The sequence below is a fragment of the Procambarus clarkii genome, chromosome 9, assembly GCF_040958095.1.
Source record: "Procambarus clarkii isolate CNS0578487 chromosome 9, FALCON_Pclarkii_2.0, whole genome shotgun sequence".
Taxonomy (NCBI): Eukaryota; Metazoa; Arthropoda; class Malacostraca; order Decapoda; family Cambaridae; genus Procambarus; species Procambarus clarkii.
Window position 1 is genome coordinate 1,431,933 of NC_091158.1, and position 26,534 is coordinate 1,458,466.

A 26,534-nucleotide genomic window follows, 5' to 3' on the forward strand; every position below is an offset into this window, starting at 1 on the left:
TGTACACTAACATAGATGGAATTACAAATAAAGCAAATGAGCTTGGAGAAAGGGTACTAGAGGAAAACCCAGACATAATAGCCCTCACAGAAACAAAGATCACGAAAACGATAACAAACGCAGTGTTCCCACAGGACTATTATGTTATGAGGAAAGAGAGGGAAGGAAGAGGTGGGGGTGGTGTAGCTCTGCTGGTAAGAAAAGCCTGGGATTTTGAGGAGATGGATATTCAGGGCTGTGAAGGTTTCAGTGACTACATAGCAGGTACCGTAACAAATGGAGGGAAAAAAATTATAGTCGTAGTCATATATAATCCACCACCAAATGACAGAAGACCTAGACAGGAATATGATAGAAATAACATGGCCACCATTAATACAATAGAAAGAGCAGCTTCTGTTGCTAGCAGGAATGGATCTGGACTACTAATTATGGGAGACTTCAACTATGGGAAGATAGATTGGAAGAACAGAGACCCGCATGGAGGACCAGAAACATGGAGGGCTAAGCTGCTGGACGTGGCAACAAGAAACTTTCTAAGCCAGCACACCAAAGAACCAACAAGAATGAGAGGAGAAGATGAACCAGCAATGCTTGATTTGATATTTACCCTAAATGAGTGGGATATAAGAGAAGTTAAGATGGAAGTGCCCTTGGGAATGAGTGACCAGAGTGTATTGAACTTTGAGTACCTGGTAGAGCTAGAACTTATCTCCCCCAAAAAAGAACTAGGAATCAAAAGGCTGGCATACCGAAAGGGAAATTATGAACAGATGAGAAGTTTCCTAAGTGAAATACCTTGGGACACAGACCTCAGAGACAAGTCTGTATAGGGTATGATGGACTATGTTACCCAAAAGTGTCAGGAGGCAGTAAACAGGTTCATCCCGGCCCAACGGGAAAAATCCGAGAAGCAACAGAAGAATCCATGGTATAATAGGGCATGTATGGAAGCGAAGAAACTGAACAAAAGGGTGTGGAGGAACTTCCGGAATAACAGAACACCAGAAAGCAGAGAGAGATACCAGAGAACCAGGAATGAGTACGTCAGAGTGAGAAGAGAAGCAGAGAAAAGTTTTGAAAATGATATAGCGAACAAAGCCAAGACCGAACCAAAGCTACTCCACAGTCACATCAGAAGGAAAACAACAGTGAAAGAACAGGTATTGAAACTTCAAACAGGCGAGGACAGGTATACAGAGAATGACAGAGAGGTGTGTGAAGAACTCAACAAGAGGTTCCAGGAGGTCTTCACAATAGAACAAGGTGAGGTCACTGTGCTAGGAGAAAGGGAGGTAAACCAGGCGGCCTTGGAAGAGTTCGAAATTACAAGAGAGGAGGTCAAGAGACACCTGCTGGATCTGGATGTTAGAAAGGCTGTTGGTCCAGATGGGATCTCACCATGGATACTGAAAGAGTGTGCAGAGGCACTTTGCTTGCCACTCTCCACAGTGTATAGTAAGTCACTGTAGACAGGAGACCTACCAGAAATATGGAAGATGGCGAATGTGGTCCCAATATACAAAAAGGGCGACAGGCAAGAGGCACTTAACTACAGGCCAGTGTTCTTGACTTGTATACCATGCAAGGTGATGGAGAAGATCGTGAGAAAAAACCTGGTAACACATCTGGAGAGAAGGGACTTCGTGACAAATCGCCAACATGGGTTCAGGGAGGGTAAATCTTGCCTTACAGGCTTGATAGAATTCTACGATCAGACGACAAAGATTAAGCAAGAAAGAGAGGGCTGGGCGGACTGCATTTTCTTGGATTGTCGGAAAGCCTTTGACACAGTACCGCATAAGAGGCTGGTACATAAGCTGGAGAGACAGGCAGGTGTAGCTGGTAAGGTGCTCCAGTGGATAAGGGAGTATCTAAGCAATAGGAAGCAGAGAGTTACGGTGAGGGGTGAGACCTCCGATTGGCGTGAAGTCACCAGTGGAGTCCCACAGGGCTCTGTACTCGGTCCTATCTTGTTTCTGATATATGTAAATGATCTCACAGAGGGTATCGATTCATTTCTCTCAATGTTTGCAGACGATGCTAAAATTATGAGAAGGATTAAAACGGAGAGGAGGATTAGAAGAAGACTGTTTGAGGCTTCAAGAAGACCTAGACAAGCTGAAGGAATGGTTGAACAAATGGTTGTTAGAGTTTAACCCAACCAAATGTAATGTAATGAAGATAGGTGTAGGGAGCAGGAAGCCAGATACAAGGTATCATCTGGGAGAGGAAATTCTTCAGGAGTCAGAGAAGGAAAAAGACTTGATGGTTGACATCACGCCAGACCTGTCTCCTGCAGCACATATCAAGCGGATAACATCAGCGGCATATGCCAGGCTGGCCAACATACGAACGGCATTCAGGAACTTGTGTAAAGAATCATTCAGAACTTTGTATACCACATATGTCAGGCCAATCCTGGAGTATGCAGCCCCAGCATGGAGTCCATATCTAGTCAAGGATAAGACTAAACTGGAAAAGGTTCAAAGGTTTGCCACCAGACTAGTACCTGAGCTGAGAGGTATGAGCTACGAGGAGAGACTACGGGAATTAAACCTCACTTCGCTGGAAGACAGAAGAGTTAGGGGGGGACATGATCACCACATTCAAGATTCTGAAGGGAATTGATAGGGTAGATAAAGACATTCTATTTAACACAAGGGGAACACGCACAAGGGGACACAGGTGGAAACTGAGTTCCCAAATGAGCCACAGAGATATTAGAAAGAACTTTTTTAGTGTCAGAGTGGTTGACAAATGGAATGCATTAGGAAGTGATGTGGTGGAGGCTGACTCCATACACAGTTTCAAGTGTAGATATGATAGAGCCCGATAGTCTCAGGAATCTGTACACCTGTTGATTGACGGTTGAGAGGCAGGACCAAAGAGCCAGAGCTCAACCCCCGCAAACACAACTAGGTGAGTACAACTAGGTGAGTACACACACACACACACGCACACACACACATATGCATATGTATATAAAGATGTAAATAAACAAATATTATAAACTTCTCTTCCTTAAATACACGAAGATTCAATGATATATATATTTAAATAACAGATTTACATTTAGTAATTTTCCTTAGGTGAAACCATTCAGTTTGATTTGAGTCTCTCAAATCAACAATCAATGTATTGCAGTCCACACCTGTTTTTATGTAATATTTGTTATTTTATTCACTGGTCAAGAGGTGTGCTTGTTTGTTCAACATAGAATTGAAAACAAGTGTTTCAGGGGACAGTGCAAATACAATCATTACCGTTTCTAGTGATTTTTTAATCAGTGCTCGACACTGATGTTATCTGTCTGTGATGCAAGAATAGTGTCAGTGTTGTTCGATTTATTGCCTGTCTGTGAGGCAAGTATGCCTTCTTAGTCTGTGACTCTGTTACCCGTCTGCAATGCAAGATTGGTTTGTGGCTCCATTACCTGTCTGTGAGGCAAAAATGATTTTCCAAGATGATAACAGATAACAGATGGTAACACTGTTACCATCCAAAGGCCGGTGCTGATACATAATTTGTGACTCTTACCTGTCTGTGAGGCAAGAGTGGTTTCCTGGTTGGTAACTGTTCAGACTGGAAGCAACGTCCCTGGTAGTGGGTGCTCCCTCCAGAACTCCATCCAACTCTCTCCTAACAACCTCTGATAACACATCAAACCATTTGTTTAAAACCTAAACAATTTTGTTAAAACATCAAAAATTATGTTAGGACATCAGAATTTTGTGTTAACATATCAAAACGTTGTGTTTAACACGTCAAAACTTTGAGTTAACATGTCACAACTTTGTGTTAACTCGTCAAAACATTTTGATAATACATCAGAGCTTTTGTTAACATGTCAAAACTTTGCATTAACATATCAAAACCAAAATATTTCGTTAACACATCAAAACATTCCATTAAAACATAAAAACATTCCGTTAACACTTCAAAACATTCCATTAACACATCAAAACATTCCGTTAACACTTCAAAACATTCCGTTAAAACAACAAAACATTCCGTTAACACTTCAAAACATTCCGTTAAAACAACAAAACAATCCGTTAAAACAACAAAACATTCCGTTAACACATCAAAACATTCCGTTAACACAACAAAACATTCCGTTAACACATCAAAACATTCCGTTAAAACAACAAAACATTCCGTTAAAACAACAAAACATTCCGTTAACACTTCAAAACATTCCGTTAAAACAACAAAACATTGCGTTAACACTTCAAAACATTCCGTTAAAACAACAAAACAATCCGTTAAAACAACAAAACATTCCGTTAACACAGCAAAACCTTCCGATAACATGTATGAATGAATGGCACATATGAATCCTTTGTCACCTAACGAGATTAGACACTTGTGGGAGTGATGGGGCTGTCATATATTGGTTAGGGTCGGCCCAATTGCCTCATTTTAAATTCGTTCGGTTCCAATTCCAACCTCAAAAAAGTTTTCAAATGTGTTTCACCCGCCCCAGAGCTTTTCAACTATTCATAATATTACCGCCTGGTACTAATAGTGTATTGACCTGAGAACCCCATGTTCTAATGGTAGATATAAACTCTGGGGACAGATAACACATACACAGTTAAATTTGTTGGCGTCGACCCGGGCCCCATCGCGTACTAATACACTTAGTGATATGTAAAACTCACGTCTGATAGCGATTTGCAGGCTGGGATTTCTAGCACTTAACTGAGGCATTCTTTTGTATGATTTCAATGACTGTAACCCCCCTTAATCTTATTTGTTATCTTCCCAACAGCAACAGGGGTCTTGATCTTCACTAATGCTGCCCACACTATAGTACAGTACAGTGTCACTAATGTTGAAATCATAAGTGTTACTACTGCTGCCCGCAATACAGTACAGAGACCCTTAGGTGAACCGGTCGGCCGAGCGGACAGCACACTGGACTTGTGATCCTGTGGTCCCGGGTTCGAAACCGGGCGCCGGCGAGAAACAATGGGCTGAGTTTCTTTCACCCTATGCCCCTGTTACCTAGCAGTAAAATAGGTACCTGGGTGTTAGTCAGCTGTCACGGGCTGCTTCCTGGGGGTGGAGGCCTGGTCGAGGACCGGGCCGCGGGGACACTAAAGCCCCGAAATCATCTCAAGATGACCTCAAGATCTCAAGATAACCAGTGTCACTAATGCTGCCCACACAACAGTACAGTGTCACTAATGCTGCCCACACAACAGTACAGTGTCACTAATGCTGCCCACAATACAGTACAGTGTCACTATTGCTGCCCACACAACAGTACAGTGTCACTAATGCTGCCCACAATACAGTACAGTGTCACTAATACTGCCCACACAACAGTACAGTGTCACTAATGCTGCCCATAGTACAGTGTCACTAATGCTGCCCACACAACAGTACACTGTCACTAATACTGCCCACACAACAGTACAGTGTCACTAATGCTGCCCACACAACAGTACAGTGTCACTAATACTGCCCACACAACAGTACAGTGTCACTAATGCTGCCCACACAACAGTACAGTGTCACTAATACTCCCCACACAACAGTACAGTGTCACTAATACTGCCCACACAACAGTACATTGTCACTAATGCTGCCCACACAACAGTACAGTGTCACTAATACTGCCCACACAACAGTACAGTGTCACTAATACTGCCCACACAACAGTACAGTGTCACTAATGCTGCCCATAGTACAGTGTCACTAATGCTGCCCACACAACAGTACACTGTCACTAATGCTGCCCACACAACAGTACAGTGTTAATAATGCTGTCTGACTGTAGTTCAGTCACTACAGCTGCCCACAAAACAGTACAGTGTCACTAATGCTGCCCATAGTACAGTGTCACTAATGCTGCCCACAATACAGTACACTGTCACTAATGCTGCCCACACAACAGTACAATGTTAATAATGCTGCCCACACTATAGTTCAGTCACTACAGCTGCCCACACAACAGTACAGTGTTACTAATACTGCACACACTACAGTAAATCGTAACTAATGCTGCCCACACTATAGTTCAGAGTCACTACAGCTGCCCATACTACAGTACAGTGTTACTAATGCTGCCTACACTACAGCACAGTGTCACTAATGCTAACCACACCACAGTACAGTGACACTAATGCTGGTCACACTACAGTACAGAGTCACCAATGCTGATCACACTGCAGTTCAGCGTCAACCCCCAGTACAGTGTCACTAATGCTGCTCACACTGTAACGGGGGGGAACAGCTCTCTTTAGTCCATTATCCCGCCCCCAGTTAGTTAACTATTCTAGAGTTCTCCCAGAATTCCTTCCACACCCTCTCCAGTTCAACACCTTGTGACCTAGGTATTTGATTACCTAGGTGTCACGACACAAGGCATTGGAACTTGATCAGCTACTCGTAACTCTAGAGAGAAACTCTAGAACATTTCACTGCCACAAACGTATAAGAGAACCGAAAGGGAAGAAATGGATAATGAAGAAATTAGTGAGGGTTTGGGGTGAGGGAGGTAGAGAGGTGGGAGGAGCGAGGAGGGTCGTCAGTTGAAAGGGAGAGTTTAGAGAGGGGCGGAGGGAGAGGAGAGAGAATACGGAGATGAGTGGAGGTAGAGGTAGAGGTAGAGGTAGAGGTAGAGGCAGAAGTAGAAAAGTAGATAGTAGAAGTAGTAGTGCTGCCACCATCCATTCTTGTCAGTACATACAAGACAAGGAATGGAACTTGTCTATATCACAAACTTCTCAAAGATGTTATCAAAAGGTCATAATTAGTATGTTTCATCTATATCATGTATCCTGTAAGATTCTTTAATTCAATAATCTCAAGAGTACTCTACACTCTAGTTTGCATATTGTATCCAAAAATACCAAATCTAGGAACAATTAAAATCAGATTAAAAGTAAGTGAATCAAGTATATATTTCTCAATAAATTCATCAATTATATTTATTTGGATAGATATCATAATTCAAGCAATCAAACTGAAGGTTCACTATTAATATACAACGTGAGTCATTACCCAAGAATTCGAGACCGCTACAACTGACTGTCCCTGATAGTCACACAACACTAGTAAACACGACTAAGTCACCTTCACGTTCAGTCACCGAGGACTGAGTCTAAGTTGACTAGAGAGGGGGGAGAGGGTCTGCAGTTGTCAGGCAGCGTCATCCTCCGTCCGGCCGACAGCCTATCTCGGTGGCTGTCCTCTGCTCTGCTCTGCTGGCTGTTCTCCTATTGCTTATTCTTCTCGAATCTACAGCTCCCTCAGTATATATTGGGAAACCTAGTAGCTAACTCCGCCCACAAGTAGATAGCCCCAGGCTCTCTACCAAGCCACTCCTTAAACGTCGGCATGTTTGAAGACTATCAGGCTACAATTATCTGATTAGCAGAAGCAAGGTGAAATTTGCATGAGCTGACCTCAGGTCAACTTGAGGTCATTAACGCTTAGAGGTGTGAGTTTGAGGCCGACAGAATAGCGCCTCTCAAATCCTTGTCTGTGACTCATGAACTATATATATATTTATTAAACAAAACTAACAAAACACCTTTACGGTGTTACAACACTACAGTACAGTGACACTAATGCTGATTACACTACAGTACAGTGTCATTAATGCTGATTACACTACAGTACAGTGTCACTAATGCTGATCACACTACAGTACAGTGTCACTAATGCTGATTACACTACAGTACAGTGTCACTAATGCTGATCACACTACAGTACAGTGTCACTAATGCTGATTACACTACAGTACAGTGTCACTAATGCTGATCACACTACAGTACAGTGTCACTAACGCTAACTCCACCACAGTACAGTGTCACTAATGCTGATTACACTACAGTACAGTGTCACTAATGCTGATTACACTACAGTACAGTGTCACTAATGCTGATCACACTACAGTACAGTGTCACTAACGCTAACCCCACCACAGTACAGTGTGATCAGCATTAGTGACACTGTACTGTAGTGTGATCAGCATATATATATATATATATATATATATATATATATATATATATATATATATATATATATATATATATATATATATATATATATATATATATATATATAATATATATATATATATATAATATATATATATATATATATATATATATATATATATATATATATATATATATATATATATATATATACCAGTTGTGTTGATTATCAAGCCGTATGTGGCTTGATAATCACATACGGTGATAATGATAAACACATTATCACATACGGCTTGATAATGATCGAGGACTGACCGAAACGTCGTCGTTTCTCCATCTTCTGTTGTGCGGTTTGGTCACCATAAATGTGTTGGTTTAACATTCTGGGTAATGAAGTCTCCATGGATACATCCTCGTAGTAAACTTTCACTCTTGTAAAGATATATGAGAATACTTTCCCTCTTATCATGTCTTTAAAGCTTACTCTCACTCTTACCAAGTCTGAAGGGCATACTTTTACTCTTATTATTACTAAAAACCATACTTTTACTCTTATTATTACTAAAAACCATACTTTTACTCTTACACTGTCTTAAGACATACTTCCACTCTTACCATGACTGAACAGCATCGTTCACTCGTGCCATGTCTTAAGAGCATACTTACACTCGTGCCATGTCTTAAGAGCATACTTACACTCGTGCCATGTCTTAAGAGCATACTTACACTCGTGCCATGTCTTAGGAGCATACTTACACTCGTGCCATGTCTTAAGAGCATACTTACACTCGTGCCATGTCTTAAGAGCATACTTACACTCGTGCCATGTCTTAGGAGCATACTTACACTCGTGCCATGTCTTAAGAGCATACTTACACTCGTGCCATGTCTTAGGAGCATACTTACACTCGTGCCATGTCTTAAGAGCATACTTACACTCGTGCCATGTCTTAGGAGCATACTTACACTCGTGCCATGTCTTAGGAGCATACTTACACTCGTGCCATGTCTTAGGAGCATACTTACACTCGTGCCATGTCTTAAGAGCATACTTACACTCGTGCCATGTCTTAGGAGCATACTTACACTCGTGCCATGTCTTAAGAGCATACTTACACTCGTGCCATGTCTTAGGAGCATACTTACACTTGTGCCATGTCTTAGGAGCATACTTACACTCGTGCCATGTCTTAGGAGCATACTTACACTCGTGCCATGTCTTAGGAGCATACTTACACTCGTGCCATGTCTTAGGAGCATACTTACACTCGTGCCATGTCTTAGGAGCATACTTACACTCGTGCCATGTCTTAGGAGCATACTTACACTCGTGCCATGTCTTAAGAGCATACTTACACTCGTGCCATGTCTTAGGAGCATACTTACACTCGTGCCATGTCTTAAGAGCATACTTACACTCGTGCCATGTCTTAGGAGCATACTTACACTCGTGCCATGTCTTAGGAGCATACTTACACTCTCACGATGTCTCAAGAACAAACTTTCACTCTAACATTGATCATATTTTCACTCGTGCAAAGTATTAGGATCATATTTTCACTCTCACAACATCTTGGGAGCGAAATTAACAAATGGAAGCAATTATCAGATTATAATTATTTTACTTCATCCTGGGGACACATTACCACTGGCTTCATCCTGGGGACACATTACCACTGACTTCATCCTGGGGACACATTACCACTGGCTTCATCCTGGGGACACATTACCACTGGCTTCATCCTGGGGACACATTACCACTGGCTTCATCCTGGGGACACATTACCACTGACTTCATCCTGGGGACACATTACCACTGGCTTCATCCTGGGGACACATTACCACTGGCTTCATCCTGGGGACACATTACCACTGGCTTCATCCTGGGGACACATTACCACTGGCTTCATCCTGGGGACACATTACCACTGGCTTCATCCTGGGGACACATTACCACTGACTTCATCCTGGGGACACATTACCACTGGCTTCATCCTGGGGACACATTACCACTGGCTTCATCCTGGGGACACATTACCACTGGCTTCATCCTGGGGACACATTACCACTGGCTTCATCCTGGGGACACATTACCACTGGCTTCATCCTGGGGACACATTACCACTGGCTTCATCCTGGGGACACATTACCACTGGCTTCATCCTGGGGACACATTACCACTGGCTTCATCCTGGGGACACATTACCACTGACCTCATCCTGGGGACACATTACCACTGGCTTCATCCTGGGGACACATTACCACTGGCTTCATCCTGGGGACACATTACCACTGGCTTCATCCTGGGGACACATTACCACTGGCTTCATCCTGGGGACACATTACCACTGGCTTCATCCTGGGGACACATTACCACTGGCTTCATCCTGGGGACACATTACCACTGACATCATCCTTGAGACACATTACCACTGGCTTCATCCTGGGGACACATTACCACTGACATCATCCTTGAGACACATTACCACTGACTTCATCCTGGGGACACATTACCACTGACATCATCCTGGAGACACATTACCACTGACATCATCCTGGAGACACATTACCACTGACATCATCCTGGAGACACATTACCACTGACATCATCCTGGAGACACATTACCACTGACATCATCCTGGAGACACATTACCACTGACATCATCCTGGAGACACATTACCACTGACATCATCCTTGAGACACATTACCACTGACTTCGTCCTGGGGACACATTACCACTGACATCATCCTGGAGACACATTACCACTGACATCATCCTGGAGACACATTACCACTGACATCATCCTGGAGACACATTACCACTGACATCATCCTGGAGACACATTACCACTGACATCATCCTTGAGACACATTACCACTGACTTCATCCTGGGGACACATTACCACTGACATCATCCTTGAGACACATTACCACTGACTTCATCCTGGGGACACATTACCACTGACATCATCCTTGAGACACATTACCACTGGCTTCATCCTGGGGACACATTACCACTGACTTCATCCTGGGGACACATTACCACTGACATCATCCTTGAGACACATTACCACTGACATCATCCTGGGGACACATTACCACTGACATCATCCTGGGGACACATTACCACTGACATCATCCTGGAGACACATTACCACTGACATCATCCTGGAGACACATTACCACTGACTTCATCCTGGGGACACATTACCACTGACATCATCCTGGGGACACATACCTCTGAGAGTGTCGTGAAGGGACGTTCGCTCCTCCCTTATCATTGCTGCCAGTTCTGTGGAAAAGTTTGTCTAGATTATTATAAAAGTTTTACCAAAGCTCGCAAAATATTCGTAATTAATCCTCAAGACGAGGGAACACTTTTAACATAAATATGCAAAATCCACTTTTGCTGGTGAAACAAAATTAAAGGGAAAACATGTAATTACAAAATGAATATTTTGTTCTTTTACCTAAAAAAAAAACAATATCGGAATGAATGACTTATGATACAAATGTATATCTACTGTGTTTATTCAGAATGGGTGTGTGTGTATTCACCTAGTTGTGCTTGCGGAGGTTGAGCTCTGCTTTTTCGGTCCGCCTCTCAACTGTTAAACAACTGTTACTAACTAATATATTTTTTTCCACACCACACACACACACACACACACACCCAGGAAGCAGCCCGTGACAGCTGACTAACTCTCAGGTACCTATTTACTGCTAAGTATCAGGGGCACTAGGGTGAAAGAAACTCTGCCCATTGTTTCTCGCCGGCGCCCGGAATCGAACCCGGGACCACAGGATCACGGTCCAGCGTGCTATCCGCTCAGCAACCAGCCACCCGTGTATGTGTGTGTATTGACCTAGTTGTATTGACCTAGTTGTGTTTGTGGGGGTTGAGCTTTGCTCTTTCGGCCCGCCTCTCAACTGTCAATCAACTGTTTACTAACTATTTTTTTCCACACAACAGACACACCCAAGGAAGCAGACCGTGACAGCTGACTAACTCCCAGGTACCTATTTACTGCTAGGTAACAGGAGCATTCAGGGTGAAAGAAACTTTGCCCATATGTTTCTGACTGGCGCGGCAATCGAACCCGCGCCACAGAATTACGAGTCCGGCGCGCAATCCACCAGGCTACCAGGCCCCCGTCCACCAGGCAACCAAGCCCATAGGTGTGTGTGTGTGTGTGTGTGTGTGTGTGTGTGTACTCACCTAATTGTACTCACCTAATTGTGCTTGCGAGGGTTGAACTCTGGCTCTTTGGTCCCACCTCTCAACCGTCAATCAACTGGTGTACAGATTCTAGAGCCTACTGGGCTCTATCATATCTACACTTGAAACTGTGTATGGAGTCAGCCTCCACCACATCACTGCCTAATGTGTTCCATCTGTTAACTACTCTGACACTGAAAAAGTTCTTTCTAATGTCTCTGTGGCTCATTTAGGTACTCAGTTTCCACCTGTGTCCCTATGTTTGCGTACCACCTATGTTAAACAGATTATCTTTACCTACCCTGTCAATTCCTCTGAGAATTTTGTACGTAGTGATCATGTCTCCCCTTACTCTTCTGTCTTCTAGTGAGGTGCATTTCTCGCAGCCTGTTCTTGTAACTCATGCCTCTTAATTCTGGGACTAGCCTAGTGGCATGTCTTTGAACTTTTTCAAGCTTCGCCTTGTGCTTGACAAGGTACGGGTTCCATGCTGGGGCCGCATACTTCATAGACACATGTGTACTCACCTAATTGTGCTTGCGGGGGTTGAGCTCTGGCTCTTTGGTCCCGCCTCTCAACCGTCAGTCAACAGATGAATGTGTGTGTGTGTGTGTGTACTCACCTAGTTGTGTTTGCGGGGGTTGAGCTCTGGCTCTTTGGTCCCGCCTCTCAACCGTCAATCAACAGGTGTACAGATTCCTGAGCCTATCGGGCTCTGTCATATCTACACTTGAAACTGTGTATGGAGTCAGCCTCCACCACATCACTTCCTAATGCATTCCATTTGTCAACCACTCTGACACTAAAAAAATTCTTTCTAATATCTCTGTGGCTCATTTGGGCACTCAGTTTCCACCTGTGTCCCCTTGTGCGTGTTCCCCTTGTGTTAAATAGACTGTCTTTATCTACCCTATCAATCCCGTTCAGAATCTTGAATGTGGTGATCATGTCCCCCCTAACTCTTCTGTCTTCCAGCGAAGTGAGGTTTAATTCCCGTAGTCTCTCCTCGTAGCTCATACCTCTCAGCTCGGGTACTAGTCTGGTGGCAAACCTTTGAACCTTTTCCAGTTTAGTCTTATCCTTGACTAGATATGGACTCCATGCTGGGGCTGCATACTCCAGGATTGGCCTGACATATGTGGTATACAAAGTTCTGAATGATTCTTTACACAAGTTTCTGAATGCCGTTCGTATGTTGGCCAGCCTGGCATATGCCGCTGATGTTATCCGCTTGATATGTGCTGCAGGAGACAGGTCTGGACGTGATATCAACCCCCAAGTCTTTTTCCTTCTCTGACTCCTGAAGAATTTCCTCTCCCAGATGATACCTTGTATCTGGCCTCCTGCTCCCTACACCTATCTTCATTACATTACATTTGGTTGGGTTAAACTCTACCAACCATTTGTTCGACCATTCCTTCAGCTTGTCTAGGTCTTCTTGAAGCCTCAAACAGTCCTCTTCTGTTTTAATCCTTCTCATAATTTTAGCATCGTCCGCAAACATTGAGAGAAATGAATCGATACCCTCCGGGAGATCATTTACATATATCAGAAACAAGATAGGACCGAGTACAGAGCCCTGTGGGACTCCACTGGTGACTTCACGCCAATCGGAGGTCTCACCCCTCACCGTAACTCTCTGCTTCCTATTGCTTAGATACTCCCTTATCCACTGGAGCACCTTACCAGCTACACCTGCCTGTCTCTCCAGCTTATGTACCAGCCTCTTATGCGGTACTGTGTCAAAGGCTTTCTGACAATCCAAGAAAATGCAGTCCGCCCAACCCTCTCTTTCTTGCTTAATCTGTGTCACCTGATCGTAGAATTCTATCAAGCCTGTAAGGCAAGATTTACCCTCCCTGAATCCATGTTGGCGATTTGTCACGAAGTCCCTTCTCTCCAGATGTGTTACCAGGTTTTTTCTCACGATCTTCTCCATCACCTTGCATGGTATACAAGTCAAGGACACTGGCCTGTAGTTCAGTGCCTCTTGTCTGTCGCCCTTTTTGTATATTGGGACCACATTCGTCGTCTTCCATATTTCTGGTAGGTCTCCCGTCTCTAGTGACTTACTATACACTATGGAGAGTGGCAAGCAAAGTGCCTCTGCACACTCTTTCAGTACCCATGGTGAGATCCCATCTGGACCAACAGCCTTTCTAACATCCAGATCCAGCAGGTGTCTCTTGACCTCCTCTCTCGTAATTTCGAACTCCTCCAAGGCCGCCTGGTTTACCTCCCTTTCTCCTAGCAAAGTGACCTCACTCTGTTCTATTGTGAAGACCTCCTGGAACCTCTTGTTGAGTTCCTCACACACCTCTCTGTCATTCTCTGTATACCTGTCCTCGCCTGTTCTAAGTTTCAATACCTGTTCTTTCACTGTTGTTTTCCTTCTGATGCGACTGTGGAGTAGCTTTGGTTCGGTCTTGGCTTTGTTTGCTATATCATTTTCAAAATTTTTCTCTGCTTCTCTTCTCACCCTGACGTACTCATTCCTGGTTCTCTGGTATCTCTCTCTGCTTTCTGGTGTTCTGTTATTCCGGAAGTTCCTCCACGCCTTTTTGTTCAGTTTCTTCGCTTCCATACATGCCCTATTATACCATGGATTCTTCTGTTGCTTCTCGGATTTTTCCCTTTGGGCCGGGATGAACCTGTTTACTGCCTCCTGACACTTTTGGGTAACATAGTCCATCATACCCTGTACAGACTTGTCTCTGAGGTCTGTGTCCCAAGGTATTTCACTTAGGAAACTTCTCATCTGTTCATAATTCCCCTTTCGGTATGCCAGCCTTTTGATTCCTAGTTCTTTTTTGGGGGAGATAAGTCCTAGCTCTACCAGGTACTCAAAGTTCAATACACTGTGGTCACTCATTCCCAAGGGCGCTTCCATCTTAACTTCCCTTATATCCCATTCATTTAGGGTAAATATCAAATCAAGCATTGCTGGTTCATCTTCTCCTCTCATTCTTGTTGGTTCTTTGGTGTGCTGGCTTTGAAAGTTTCTTGTTGACACGTCCAGCAGCTTAGCTCTCCATGTTTCTGGTTCTCCATGCGGGTCTCTGTTCTTCCAATCTATCTTCCCATGGATGAAGTCTCCCATAATTAGTAGTCCATATCCATTCCTGCTAGCAACAGAAGCTGCTCTTTCTATTATGTTAATGGTGGCCATGTTGTTTCTATCATATTCCTGTCAAGGTCTTCTGTCATTTGGTGGTGGATTATATATGACTGCGACTATAATTTTTTTTCCCTCCATTTGTTACAGTACCTGCTATGTAGTCACTGAAACCTTCACAGCCCTGAATATCCATCTCCTCAAAATCCCAGCCTTTTCTTACCAGCAGAGCTACACCACCCCCACCTCTTCCTTCCCTCTCTTTCCTCATAGCATAATAGTCCTGTGGGAACACTGCATTTGTTATCGTTTTCGTGATCTTTGTTTCTGTGAGGGCTATTATGTGTGGGTTTTCCTCTAGTACCAGTTCTCCAAGCTCATTTGCTTTATTTGTAATTCCATCTATGTTAGTGTACATCGCTTTGAGGCTCACTTTCTTCTGTCCCTTCTCAAATCGCCTCCTTGGTGAGTGTTCTGCTGGTGGGAGAGGCTGTTCCATGAATGTGAGGACCTGTGAGGTGGATAACAGGGTCTCAGAGGATACTGGGATGAGGGGCGGGGGATCCAGTGAAGGGGGAGGGACAGGGAGGGTATGGGGTGAAAGGGGAGGGAGGACTGGAAGGAAAGGGGGGGAGGGAGGACTCGGGAGGAGGGGAGGGGTAGAAGGGTGGGGATTGGGTGTGGGGGGAGGGAGATTTGGCTGAACATTTGAGTGGGGGCAGGGAGGGTTTGGGGTAGGGGTGTTTTCTATGCAGAGGAGGGAGGCGGGGTTGTCCTCCCTTCTGGTGTTACTGGGTAGCTGGTTGTGGGTTCCCCCCTCGCCTCTGGGGGTGTTGTGCTGGGAGCTGTGACTTCCTGGTTTTCCCCTCTCGCCCTGCGCCTCTTCCTTGCTTCTGCCGCCACGGCTCTCTCCTCCCTTGTCATGTCTCTCTGGAGGAATACATTTTTTAATTTTCCCACGTTTTTCAGGGAGCTCTTCCTTGATAGGATCTTCTCCTTTGTGTTCTCGTTTGCAAACACTATCTTTATCATTCGGTCTCAGTCTTTGTTGTACCGGCCTAGCCTGAAAACCTCCTCAATGCTATGCTCATCCCCTTCCATGTCTAGTGCCTTTAGTACTTCATTCACTGCTGCTTTGTCCTTGTCATTCCACTCTGTCCTATTAGAGCCTTCCTGCTCTTTAATACCCACAGCAACCACTGATCTGTTCCTTTCCAGCAGTTGGCTAGTGGAGCGTGCCGCCTCCTGCGAGGTGGCTGCTTTCATGGCTACCTCCATCACTGCAGTCATTACTTCAGAGTTATTTTTTTTAGTATTTCTGCAAATGTTGCTTTTATTGTGGCATTCTCATCCAGAAAACTATTACCACCTTCTCCCTGGGTGGTTTTCTGATTCTCAGCCTCGATACCATTCTCTTTGAGGGCTCTAATCTCCTCCTTTGCTGCTGTCAGCTCTCTTTTCAGGTTGCTTATTTCGTTCTTCATTTCCTGCATCATTTCTTGCATCTCACTCTTGATGTCCTCCAGAAACTGGGCGAACATTTCCTTCATCTCGTCACCTTGGCTCTTTCCTGTTCCCCTGGGACCTCTGGCTGCCATGTTTGACCCTGTTGGGATGGGGGAGGGAGAGAGAGAGAGAGAGGAAGAGAGAGAGAAAGAGAGAGAGAGAAAGGGAGTGACAAAGGGAGAGATAAATGGGTGGGTGGGGGGGGATCCGACCCTTCCACTGAAGTGAGAAGAAAGTAGAAGGGGAGGGGGGGGGAGGAGATGGAGAGAGAGGCGGGAGGGAGAGAGAGGAGAGGGAGAGAGTGGGTGAGGGAGAGAGCGGGTGAGGGAGAGAGCGGGTGAGGGAGAGAGCGGGTGAGGGAGAGAGGGGGAGGTGTGTGTGTGTGTGTGTGGGCAGAGAGGGAGGGGGAAGGAAAGAGAGGGAGGGAGAGGGGGGAGGGAGGGGGAAGGAAAGAGTGGGAGGGAGAGGGGGAGGGAGAGGGGGAGGGAGGGGGAAGGAAAGAGTGGGAGGGAGAGGGGGAGGGAGGGAGGGAGGGAGAGAGAGAGAGAGAGAGAGAGAGAGAGAGAGAGAGAGAGAGAGAGAGAGAGAGAGAGAGAGAGAGAGAGAGAGAGAGAGAGAGAGAGAGAGAGAGAGAGAGAGAGAGAGAGAGAGAGAGAGAGAGAGAGAGAGAGAGAGAGAGAGAGAGAGAGAGAGAGAGAGAGAGAGAGAGAGAGAGAGAGAGAGAGATAGAGAGAGAGAGAGTGTGTGTGTGTGTGTGTGTGTGTGTGTGTGTGTGTATGTGTGTGTGTGTGTGTGTACTCACCTAGTTGTACTCACTTAGTTGTGTCTGCAGGATCGAGCATTGACTCTTGGATCCCGCCTTTCGAGCATCGGTTGTTTACAGCAATGACTCCTGTCCTATTTCCCTATCATACCTCTGGGCGTTCAGTTCTGGGCGTGAGAGGGTGAGGGCCACGCTATGCGAGCTCCGCGGAAAACAATATATATCTAGGGATATTTCAGTGATACAGGAACTAAACACAGTCAGATAACTTTTAAAGTGTGTCTCAACATATTAACCAATATATCATAGTGATTAATATCCGACCGTTTGTGTTCAAGGAAATATAAGTGAAACTTGTGTGTAGTGAAGGCTGCCCTCGTGGTGCCAGGAGGCCTTAGGCGATAGTTGCCAAGTCGTCAATAAATCACATCTCTCGCTACTGAAACATCAAGTAATCAGTGCCCATAGTGCCCTAAGCTCTCTATGCAAAACCTGTGTCTATTATAACAAAAATTAAGATAACATATTTTAATATCAAGTGAACAAATTATACACAAAATAAGTCCGTCGTGTGTATGTAAACAAGGGCCACTTGGAGGTAGGCCCACCCCCAGACACAGAAACTAGACGCCTCCGCTGTAAGATAACTAGGGGAAATGCAAGTAATGTAATCTAACAAGTGAACAAAACAAATTAAGAGTGCGACACGTGGTAGCAACACTGGCCGTCCATACAGCCTCCTCCAGGCCTATCTCAAGTTGGTAAACACCCACGGTCAACACCCACGGTCAACCCCCCCCCTTCCCACCGGTCAACACCCCACCTTGTAAGACCTGGTAAGACCATCACCACTGAACAGAAGTGTTCAAAAAATGCCTTGATAAAAACGTGAATAGAATGCAACATGAAGTAGATTACCAACAGAGCTTTCAATGCCAACTCTGTTCAGCAGCCATACACAAAAAATGTGCCAACATGACTAACAATTCAAGGAGAAATGGTCCCAGTGACCACTCTGTATACTGGCTCTGCAAAAAGGATGCTTTTTTGAAGTTGATGGAAATCCTGGATAAAACTCCCGCCGAAAACAGAGAATTACTAATTAATGCCTGCATAGCAATTTCTAATGTCTTCAAACAAACTGTACATGACACCAAGGTACAACCAGCTGTGGCACAGAGCTCGGTGGCAGCGGCGCCTGAGCAGGGCGCGGAGTCGGGGATGCCTGAGCAGGGCGCGCAGTCGGGGACGCCTGAGCAGGGCGCGGAGTCGGGGATGCCTGAGCAGGGCGCGGAGTCGGGGATGCCTGAGCAGGGCGCGCAGTCGGGGACGCCTGAGCGGAGCGCGGAGTCGAGGACGCCTGAGCAGGGCGCGGAGTCGGGGACGCCTGAGCAGGGCGCGGAGTCGGGAACGCCTGAGCATGGCGCGGTGTCGGGGACCCCTGAGCGGAGCGCGGTGTCACAGGCCCCAGAGCAGAGCGCGGTGTCACAGGCACCGGAGCAGGGCACAGTGTCGGGGACGCCGCAGCAGAGTGCGGTCCCTGGCAAAGGGAAACAAACAAAACAAGGCCCCAAAATCTGTTGGTATTACAAATGGGCTACCTGTAAGCATGGGAAATCGGGAAGAACAAATGGAACATGTACATACGATCACCCTAGAAAGTGCAGAAACCTCCTCAATACAGGTAAATGTACCAAAAGCTGTGAATTCTTTCACCCAGAAATTTGCAAGAACTCTTTGGACAGGAAAGAGTGCTTCAATGCTGAATGTCCAGCTTTTCATATAAGAGGTACCAGGCGAATAAAACCGACAGACTACCACTATGAAAACAGCCACTACTCCATCGACCGGGATAATTTTTTAGCAAGAGGAGGAGAAGAATGGCTAAAAATGACAAGACTCTACCACCAACTCGGTCAAATGCTAGAGAGGACGCAAACACAGTGGCCTCCTTACCAGAGCCTCACATATTAACACCAAGTAAGGCTTCCAGCACTTCCACTAACACGATAACATCATTTATATTTGCCAACATCCAGGGTATAAAAACACGCAACTCCAACAAAGTTCACTTTGTAGATGGTCTCCTTCATGAGGCAAATGCAGTGTTTGCAGCCCTAACGGAAACTCACACAAAGGACTACCTTGATGGTGAAATATGGATCTCAGAGTACAATCTCTTCAGATGTGATAGGAAACACCGGCTTCAGGGTGGGGTCAGCCTCTACATCAAAGACACACTCATCTGAACTGAGCTGCTAAACACCTCAAATGATATGGTGGAAGTGCTGATAGTGAAAATAGAGATCCTAAATGTAGTTGTTGTCCTTGTATATAAGTCACCGGAGGCAAACCCTCAGCAGTTTAAAGACCAACTAATGAAAATAGAACACTGCTTGGAAAACCTCACAAATCCAGCTCCGAACATCATCCTGCTTGGGGACTTCAACCTATGGCACCTGAAATGAAAGCACCTGGCTAATACAATAATATCAGAAAGAATACCAGGAAGTAGCCTAAATGAACAGGCACATGCAAATGACCTGCTACGGATGTGCGATAGGTTTGCCTTAAACCAGCAAATAGTAGAACCAACTAGGAAGGAGAACACGCTGGATCTCATTTTCACTAATAATGATGAGTTGATCGGGAACATAATGATTACAAATACCTGTTACTCAGATCAAAACTTAATTGAAGTTCTGACAACCATGGGGAATGGATCTTCAAAACCAGTCCAGATTCCCGGTGGAGGAGATTTCAGCAAATTCAACTTCAATAATAAACAGATAAACTGGGAGCAAATAAACCAGGACTTCACAGAAATAAACTAGGAAGAACAGCTAGAAAATGCAAACCTGAACCAGTGCCTGGAAAAAATAAGCGCAGTAGCACTAGAAATATGTTCAAACCGCATACCCTAAGAAAAAAGAGAAAGAGATGCAGATTGGAACGGGAACGTCGTTCCCTATATAGGCGAAGAAAACGAATCGCGAAACAACTTGAGAGTCGCACCCTATCTCAAGAACGGCGAAGAAGGTTAGGTAGAAAAATAGAAACAATTGAACTCAAGCTACAAGAATCATACAAAACCCAGGAGAGGCAAAGAGAGCAAAAGGCCATCAGTGAAATAGAGAGAAATCCGAAATATTTTTTCTCCTATGCAAAATCAAGATCAAAAACCACATCTAGTATCGGGCCCCTGCGAAAGGGAGATGGAACTTTCACAGATGACAACAAAGAAATGAGCGAGCTACTGAGGACGCAGTACGACTCTGTTTTCAGCGAGCCATTAAATGCACTAAAGATTGATAACCCAAATGAATTTTTCATGGATATGATACCAACATCAAATCATATATCAGACGTCGCCCTATCCCCACTAAATTTTGAAGAAGCCATAAACAGTATGCCTATGCACTCTGCACTAGGCCCGGATTCTTGGAACTCCATATTCATCAAGAACTGTAAAAAACCACTATCGCAGGCCCTTCACATTCTGCGGAGACAAAGCCTAGATACTGGCGTTATCCCTGACATACTAAAAACAGCAGAGATAGCAGCACTCCATAAAGGAGGAAATAAAGCAGAGGCAAAAAATTACAGACCGATAGCACTAACATCGCACATCATAAAAATTTTTGAGAGTGCTAAGAAGTAAGATCACAAAATACATGGAATCACAGCATCTCCATAACCCCGGACAACATGGTTTCAGAACAGGGCGCTCTTGCCTGTCGCAGTTGCTGGACCACTATGATATGGCATTAGATGCTATGGAAGACAAACAAAACGCTGATGTAATTTACACAGATTTCGCAAAAGCTTTTGATAAATGTGACCATGGTGTTATTGCACATAAAATGCGTTCAAAAAGAATTACCGGGAAAATAGGCGATGGATCTACAATTTCCTGACTAACAGAACCCAATGTGTAATAGTCAACAAAATAAGTTCCAGCCCATCAACCGTGAAGAGCTCAGTCCCCCAGGGTACTGTGCTTGCTCCAGTACTTTTTCTCATCCTCATATCGGACATAGACAAGAACACAACCTACAGCACTGTATCATCCTTTGCAGATGACACTAGGATCTTCATGAGAGTTGGCAACATAGAGGACACGGCAAACCTCCAATCAGATGTAGATCAGGTCTTTCTATGGGCTACAGAAAATAATATGGTGTTTAACGAGGATAAGTTCCAGCTCATGCGCGACGGAAAAATTGAAAATTTATAAACAGAAACCACGTACAAAACTCAGGCAAATCATCACATAGAACGAAAAGGCAATGTAAAGGATCTGGGTGTACTCATGTCGGAAGACCTTACCTTTAAAGAACACAATAAAGTAGCCGTCACAACTGCAAGAAAAATGACAGGTTGGATAACAAGAACTTTTCACACTAGAGATGCTATACCGATGATGATACTTTTCAAAACGCTTGTGCTCTCTAGAGTGGAGTACTGCTGCACAATGACAGCCCATTTCAAAGCTAGAGAAATTGCTGACCTGGAGAGCGTGCAGAGATCCTTTACTGCTAGAATCCACTCAGTAAAACATCTAAATTACTGGGACCGACTAAAGAGCCTAAATCTGTACTCCCTTGAGCGCAGGCGGGAGAGATACATAATAATTTACACGTGGAAAATAATTGAGGGGCTGGTCCCAAACCTGCACACAGAAATAACATCACATGAGACCAGAAGACATGGCAGGATGTGCAGAATACCCCCGTTGAAAAACAGAGGTGCAGCAGGTACTCTGAGAGAGAACTCTATCAACATCAGAGGCCCGAGACTGTTCAACACGCTTCCACTACACATAAGGGGCATAACTGGCCGACCCCTCACAGTGTTCAAGAGAGAACTGGATAAGCACCTCCAAAGGATACCTGATCAACCAGGCTGTGACTCATACGTCAGGCTGCGAGCAACCGCGTCTAACAGCCTGCTTGATCAGTCCAGCAACCAGGAGGCCTGGTCGACGACCGGGCCGCGGGGACACTAAGCCCCGGAAGCACCTCAAGGTAACCTCAAGGTAAGGTACCTGGTTTTAAAATTATGAATAGTATTTGCTTCCACAACCTGTTCCTGAAGTGCATTCCATTTTCCCACTACTCTCATGCTAAAAGAAAACTTCCTAACATCTCTGTGACTCATCTGAGTTTCAAGCTTCCATCCATGTCCCTCGTTCTGTTACTATTCCGTGTGAACATTTCGTCTATGTCCACTCTGTCAATCCCTCTGAGTATTTTATACGTTCCTATGATGTCCCCCCTTTCCCTTCTTCTTTCTAGTGTCGTAAGGCACAGTTCCCTCAGGCACTCCTCATACCCCATCCCTCGTAGCTCTGGGACGAGTCTCGTTGCAAACCTCTGAACCTTTTCCAGTTTCATTATATGCTTCTTCAGATGGGGACTCCATGATGAGGCGGCATACTCTAAGACTGGCCTCACGTAGGCAGTGTAAAGCGCCCTAAATGCCTCCTTACTTAGGTTTCTGAATGATGTTCTAACTTTTGCCAGTGTAGAGTACGCTGCTGTCGTTATCCTATTTATATGTGCCTCAGGAGATAGATTAGGTGTTACGTCCACACCCAGGTCTCTTTCGCGAGTCGTCACAGGTAGGCTGTTCCCCTTCATTGTGTACTGTCCCTTTGGTCTCCTATCTCCTAGTCCCATTTCCATAACTTTACATTTGCTCATGTTGAATTCCAGTAGCCATTTCTCTGACCATCTCTGCAACCTGTTCAGGTCCTCTTGGAGGATCCTGCAATCCTCATCTGCCACAACTCTTCTCATCAACTTTGCGTCATCTGCAAACATCGACATGTAGGACTCTACGCCTGTAAACATGTCGTTAACATATACAAGAAATAGAATTGGTCCCAGCACCGATCCTTGTGGTACTCCACTTGATACTGTTCGCCAGTCCGACTTCTCGCCCCTTAACGTAACTCTTTGGCTCCTTCCTGTTAGGTAGTTCCTTATCCATGCTAGGACCTTTCCCCCCACCCCCGCCTGCCTCTCGAGCTTGAACAGCAGTCTCATGTGCGGTTCTGTATCAAAGGCTTTTTGGCAGTCCAGAAATATGCAGTCTGCCCAACCACATCTGTCCTGTCTTATCCTTGTTATTTTATCATAGAATTCCAGAAGGTTTGTTAGGCACGATTTCCCTGTCCAGAACCCATGTTGATGTTTGTTCACAAACCTAATGTTCTCCAGGTGTGCAACCAGTCGTAGCCTAATTATTCTTTCCAGTATTTAAAGGGGATGCTTGTCAGTGATACAGGTCTATAGTTAAGTGCCTCCTCCCTATCATCTTTCTCGAAGATCGGCACGACATTTACCTTCTTCCAGCAACTGGGCAATTCTCCCGACATAAGTGACTCATTAAAGATCATTGCCAGAGGCACCCTGAGGGCCTGCGCTGCTTCTTTTAGTATCCACGGTGATACTTTGTCTGGTCCAACTGCTTTAGTTGCATCTAGAGTTGTCAACTGTTTCACTACCTCCTCTGCTGTCACCTCTATATCTGTTAGTCTTTCATCTAGGGTAACCCCTTCCAACAATGGGAGCTGCTCAGGCTCGGTAGTGAACACTCCATGGAAACTGGCATTCAGTGCCTCGCAGATTTCCTTGTCACTTTCAGTATATGCCCCCTCTGTCTTCCTTAGTCTTGTCAATTGGTCATTCACCGACATTTTTCTTCTTATATGACTGTGTAGTAACTTCGGTTGTTTTTTCGCTTCGATTGCAATATCGTTCTCATAGTCCCTTTCCGATGTTCATCTTATGTTAATGTAATCGTTCCCAGCTCTGTTGTATCTGATCCTGTTGTCCTCTGTTCTTTGTCTTCTGTACTTCCTCCACTCCCGCCTGCTGGCCATTTTTGCTTCCTGACACTGTCTATTAAACCATGGGTTATTATATTCCTTCTTATTTTTTCCCTTTACTGTTGGTATAAATCTCTCTTCGGCCTCCTGGCATTTCTGTATGACTAGGTCCGTCATATCTTGGACTGTTTTTCCTCTAATTTCTTCCTCCCACTGCACTTCACCCAGATAGCCCCTTATCCTCTTATAGTCCCCTTTCCTGTAGTCAACTCTCCTTTCCCAGATCTCTTGTCCCATGGTCATAAGTTTGAATTCCAACATGTAGTCAAAGACTAGGACACAATGGTCACTGGCCCCTAGAGGTATTTCATGCTCTAAATTCTCGATATCTTCTACGTTCTGGGTGAAAATCAGCTCTAATAGGCTCGGTGCATCTCCTCCTATTTCCCTTGTGTCTTCCTTCACATGTTGTGTTAGGAAATTCCTGTCTATAACATCTACTAATTTTGCTCCCCACGTTTCGTCCCCTCCATGGGGATTCCTTGATTCCCAATTTATCTCTCCATGATTTAGGTCCCTCATGATCAGCAGCTTCGCTCTCATTCTGTGGGCTAGTGTTGCTGCCTTCTGCAGTTCATCTATACATGCCTTGTTGTTGTCATCATACCCTTGCGTGGGTCTTCTACTGTTTGGTGGGGGATTGTAGATTACCAATATCACAATCTTCCTCCCATCTACTATCAGAGTTCCATGTATGAAGCTTGTGCACTCATTGGTAACTCGATTTCCCAGGTCTTCAAACTTCCATTTCCGCTTTATTAGGAGTGCCACTCCCCCTCCCTGTCTCTGTGTCCTCTCTTTTCGTATCACCTGGTACCCTTCAGGAAAGACTGCATCTGAGATCATGTCATTAATTTTAGTTTCCACAATTGCAACTATGTCAGGATCTGCTTCACTCACTCGTTCTTTAATCTCTTCTGCTTTATTAGATACCCCATCAGCATTGGTGTACCAAACCTTGAGATTTTTCATTGAAACTCTTGTACCAGAGTTCTCCCTTTCTCTGGGGATCTGGAGGGTGTCTGGGGGGTGACTGGGGGCAGGGGGGATCTGGGGGATCTGGGGGGTGTCTGGGGGATGACTGGGGGCAGGGAGGATCCGGGAGATGTCCGGGGGGATCCGGGGGGTGTCTGGGGGGGTCCGGGGGTGTATGGGGGGTGAAAGAGGTCAGGAGGGGTGCTTGGGGGGCTAATGGGGGCTGGGCTTCTAGGAAGGTAGGTAGGAGGGACTGGGGTAGGGCCTGGGTAGGTAGGTCTGGAGTAGGAAGGGCATACTGGGTCTGAAGGTTAGGGAGGGTCTGATAGGCATAGAGGGGTTGGGAGATAGCGTAAGGTTGCGAGTCAGATAGAGGTTGGGAGGGGGAAGGATAGAGGGGGTGGGGGAACCTCCCACCCCCCTCGCAAGGGTGGGGGGTCACATGGAAGGAGAGGGGATGAGGAGGGGTGAGGGCTGGGTAGGTTTTGGGTGTTGAGGGGATGAGGGCTAGGTGGGTTTTGGGGGTTGAGGGGATGAGGGCTGGACAGGTTTTGGGAGTTGAGGTGATGAGGGGGTCCTTGGAATGTGGGATGAATTTGACTGCAGTGGGGTCAAGGGAGGTGTTGGAGAGATACGCAGGGGCAGGGAGGGCTGATTTGGGGAGGGAGTGACCTGAGAAGGTGTGAGCTGGTTAGCATGGGGTGGATTATCATTGGGGTGTGTAGCTCCGCTCAAATGGGAAGAGTTGTATTGTTGTTTGCTTGCTCTGTGGGCTATCTGCTCCTCCTTCGTCATGAATTTGTCAATATATACGTTGTAGTAATTTTCGCTACCCTGAGTAAGTGTTTGTGATGCAGTATGTAATCCACTGCCTCTTCGTTAGTGAACTGTACCAGGACAGGTCGTTTCCTGTTACAGTTGTATGGCCCAATGCGTCTGTGGACTTGCACCTCATTCCCTGCCATCTGGGCTCTCATGTCTCTCAAGATCCCCTGTAGCTCCAAATCCTCAATCTCCATCCTTTCCTGCCTCGATGGTGCCCTGGCTTCAAGCAATCCATGGATTATGATTGTCCTCTTTCTCAGTTCAGGGTCATG

General features: G+C 45.3%; 1 protein-coding gene across 1 annotated transcript in view; it reads right to left on the bottom strand.

Annotated features, from left to right (window-relative positions):
• Window positions 1-26,534, bottom strand: part of LOC123766098 (microfibril-associated glycoprotein 4) — a 192,167-nt gene that overhangs the window by 121,481 nt on the left and 44,152 nt on the right. The window contains exons 3-4 of the mRNA XM_045754945.2: window positions 11,203-11,256; window positions 3,541-3,652 (exon numbers count right to left, since the gene is read on the bottom strand). Of these exons, the coding sequence (XP_045610901.1) occupies window positions 3,541-3,652; window positions 11,203-11,256 (166 nt within the window). The remainder of the gene's footprint in view (window positions 1-3,540; window positions 3,653-11,202; window positions 11,257-26,534) is intronic.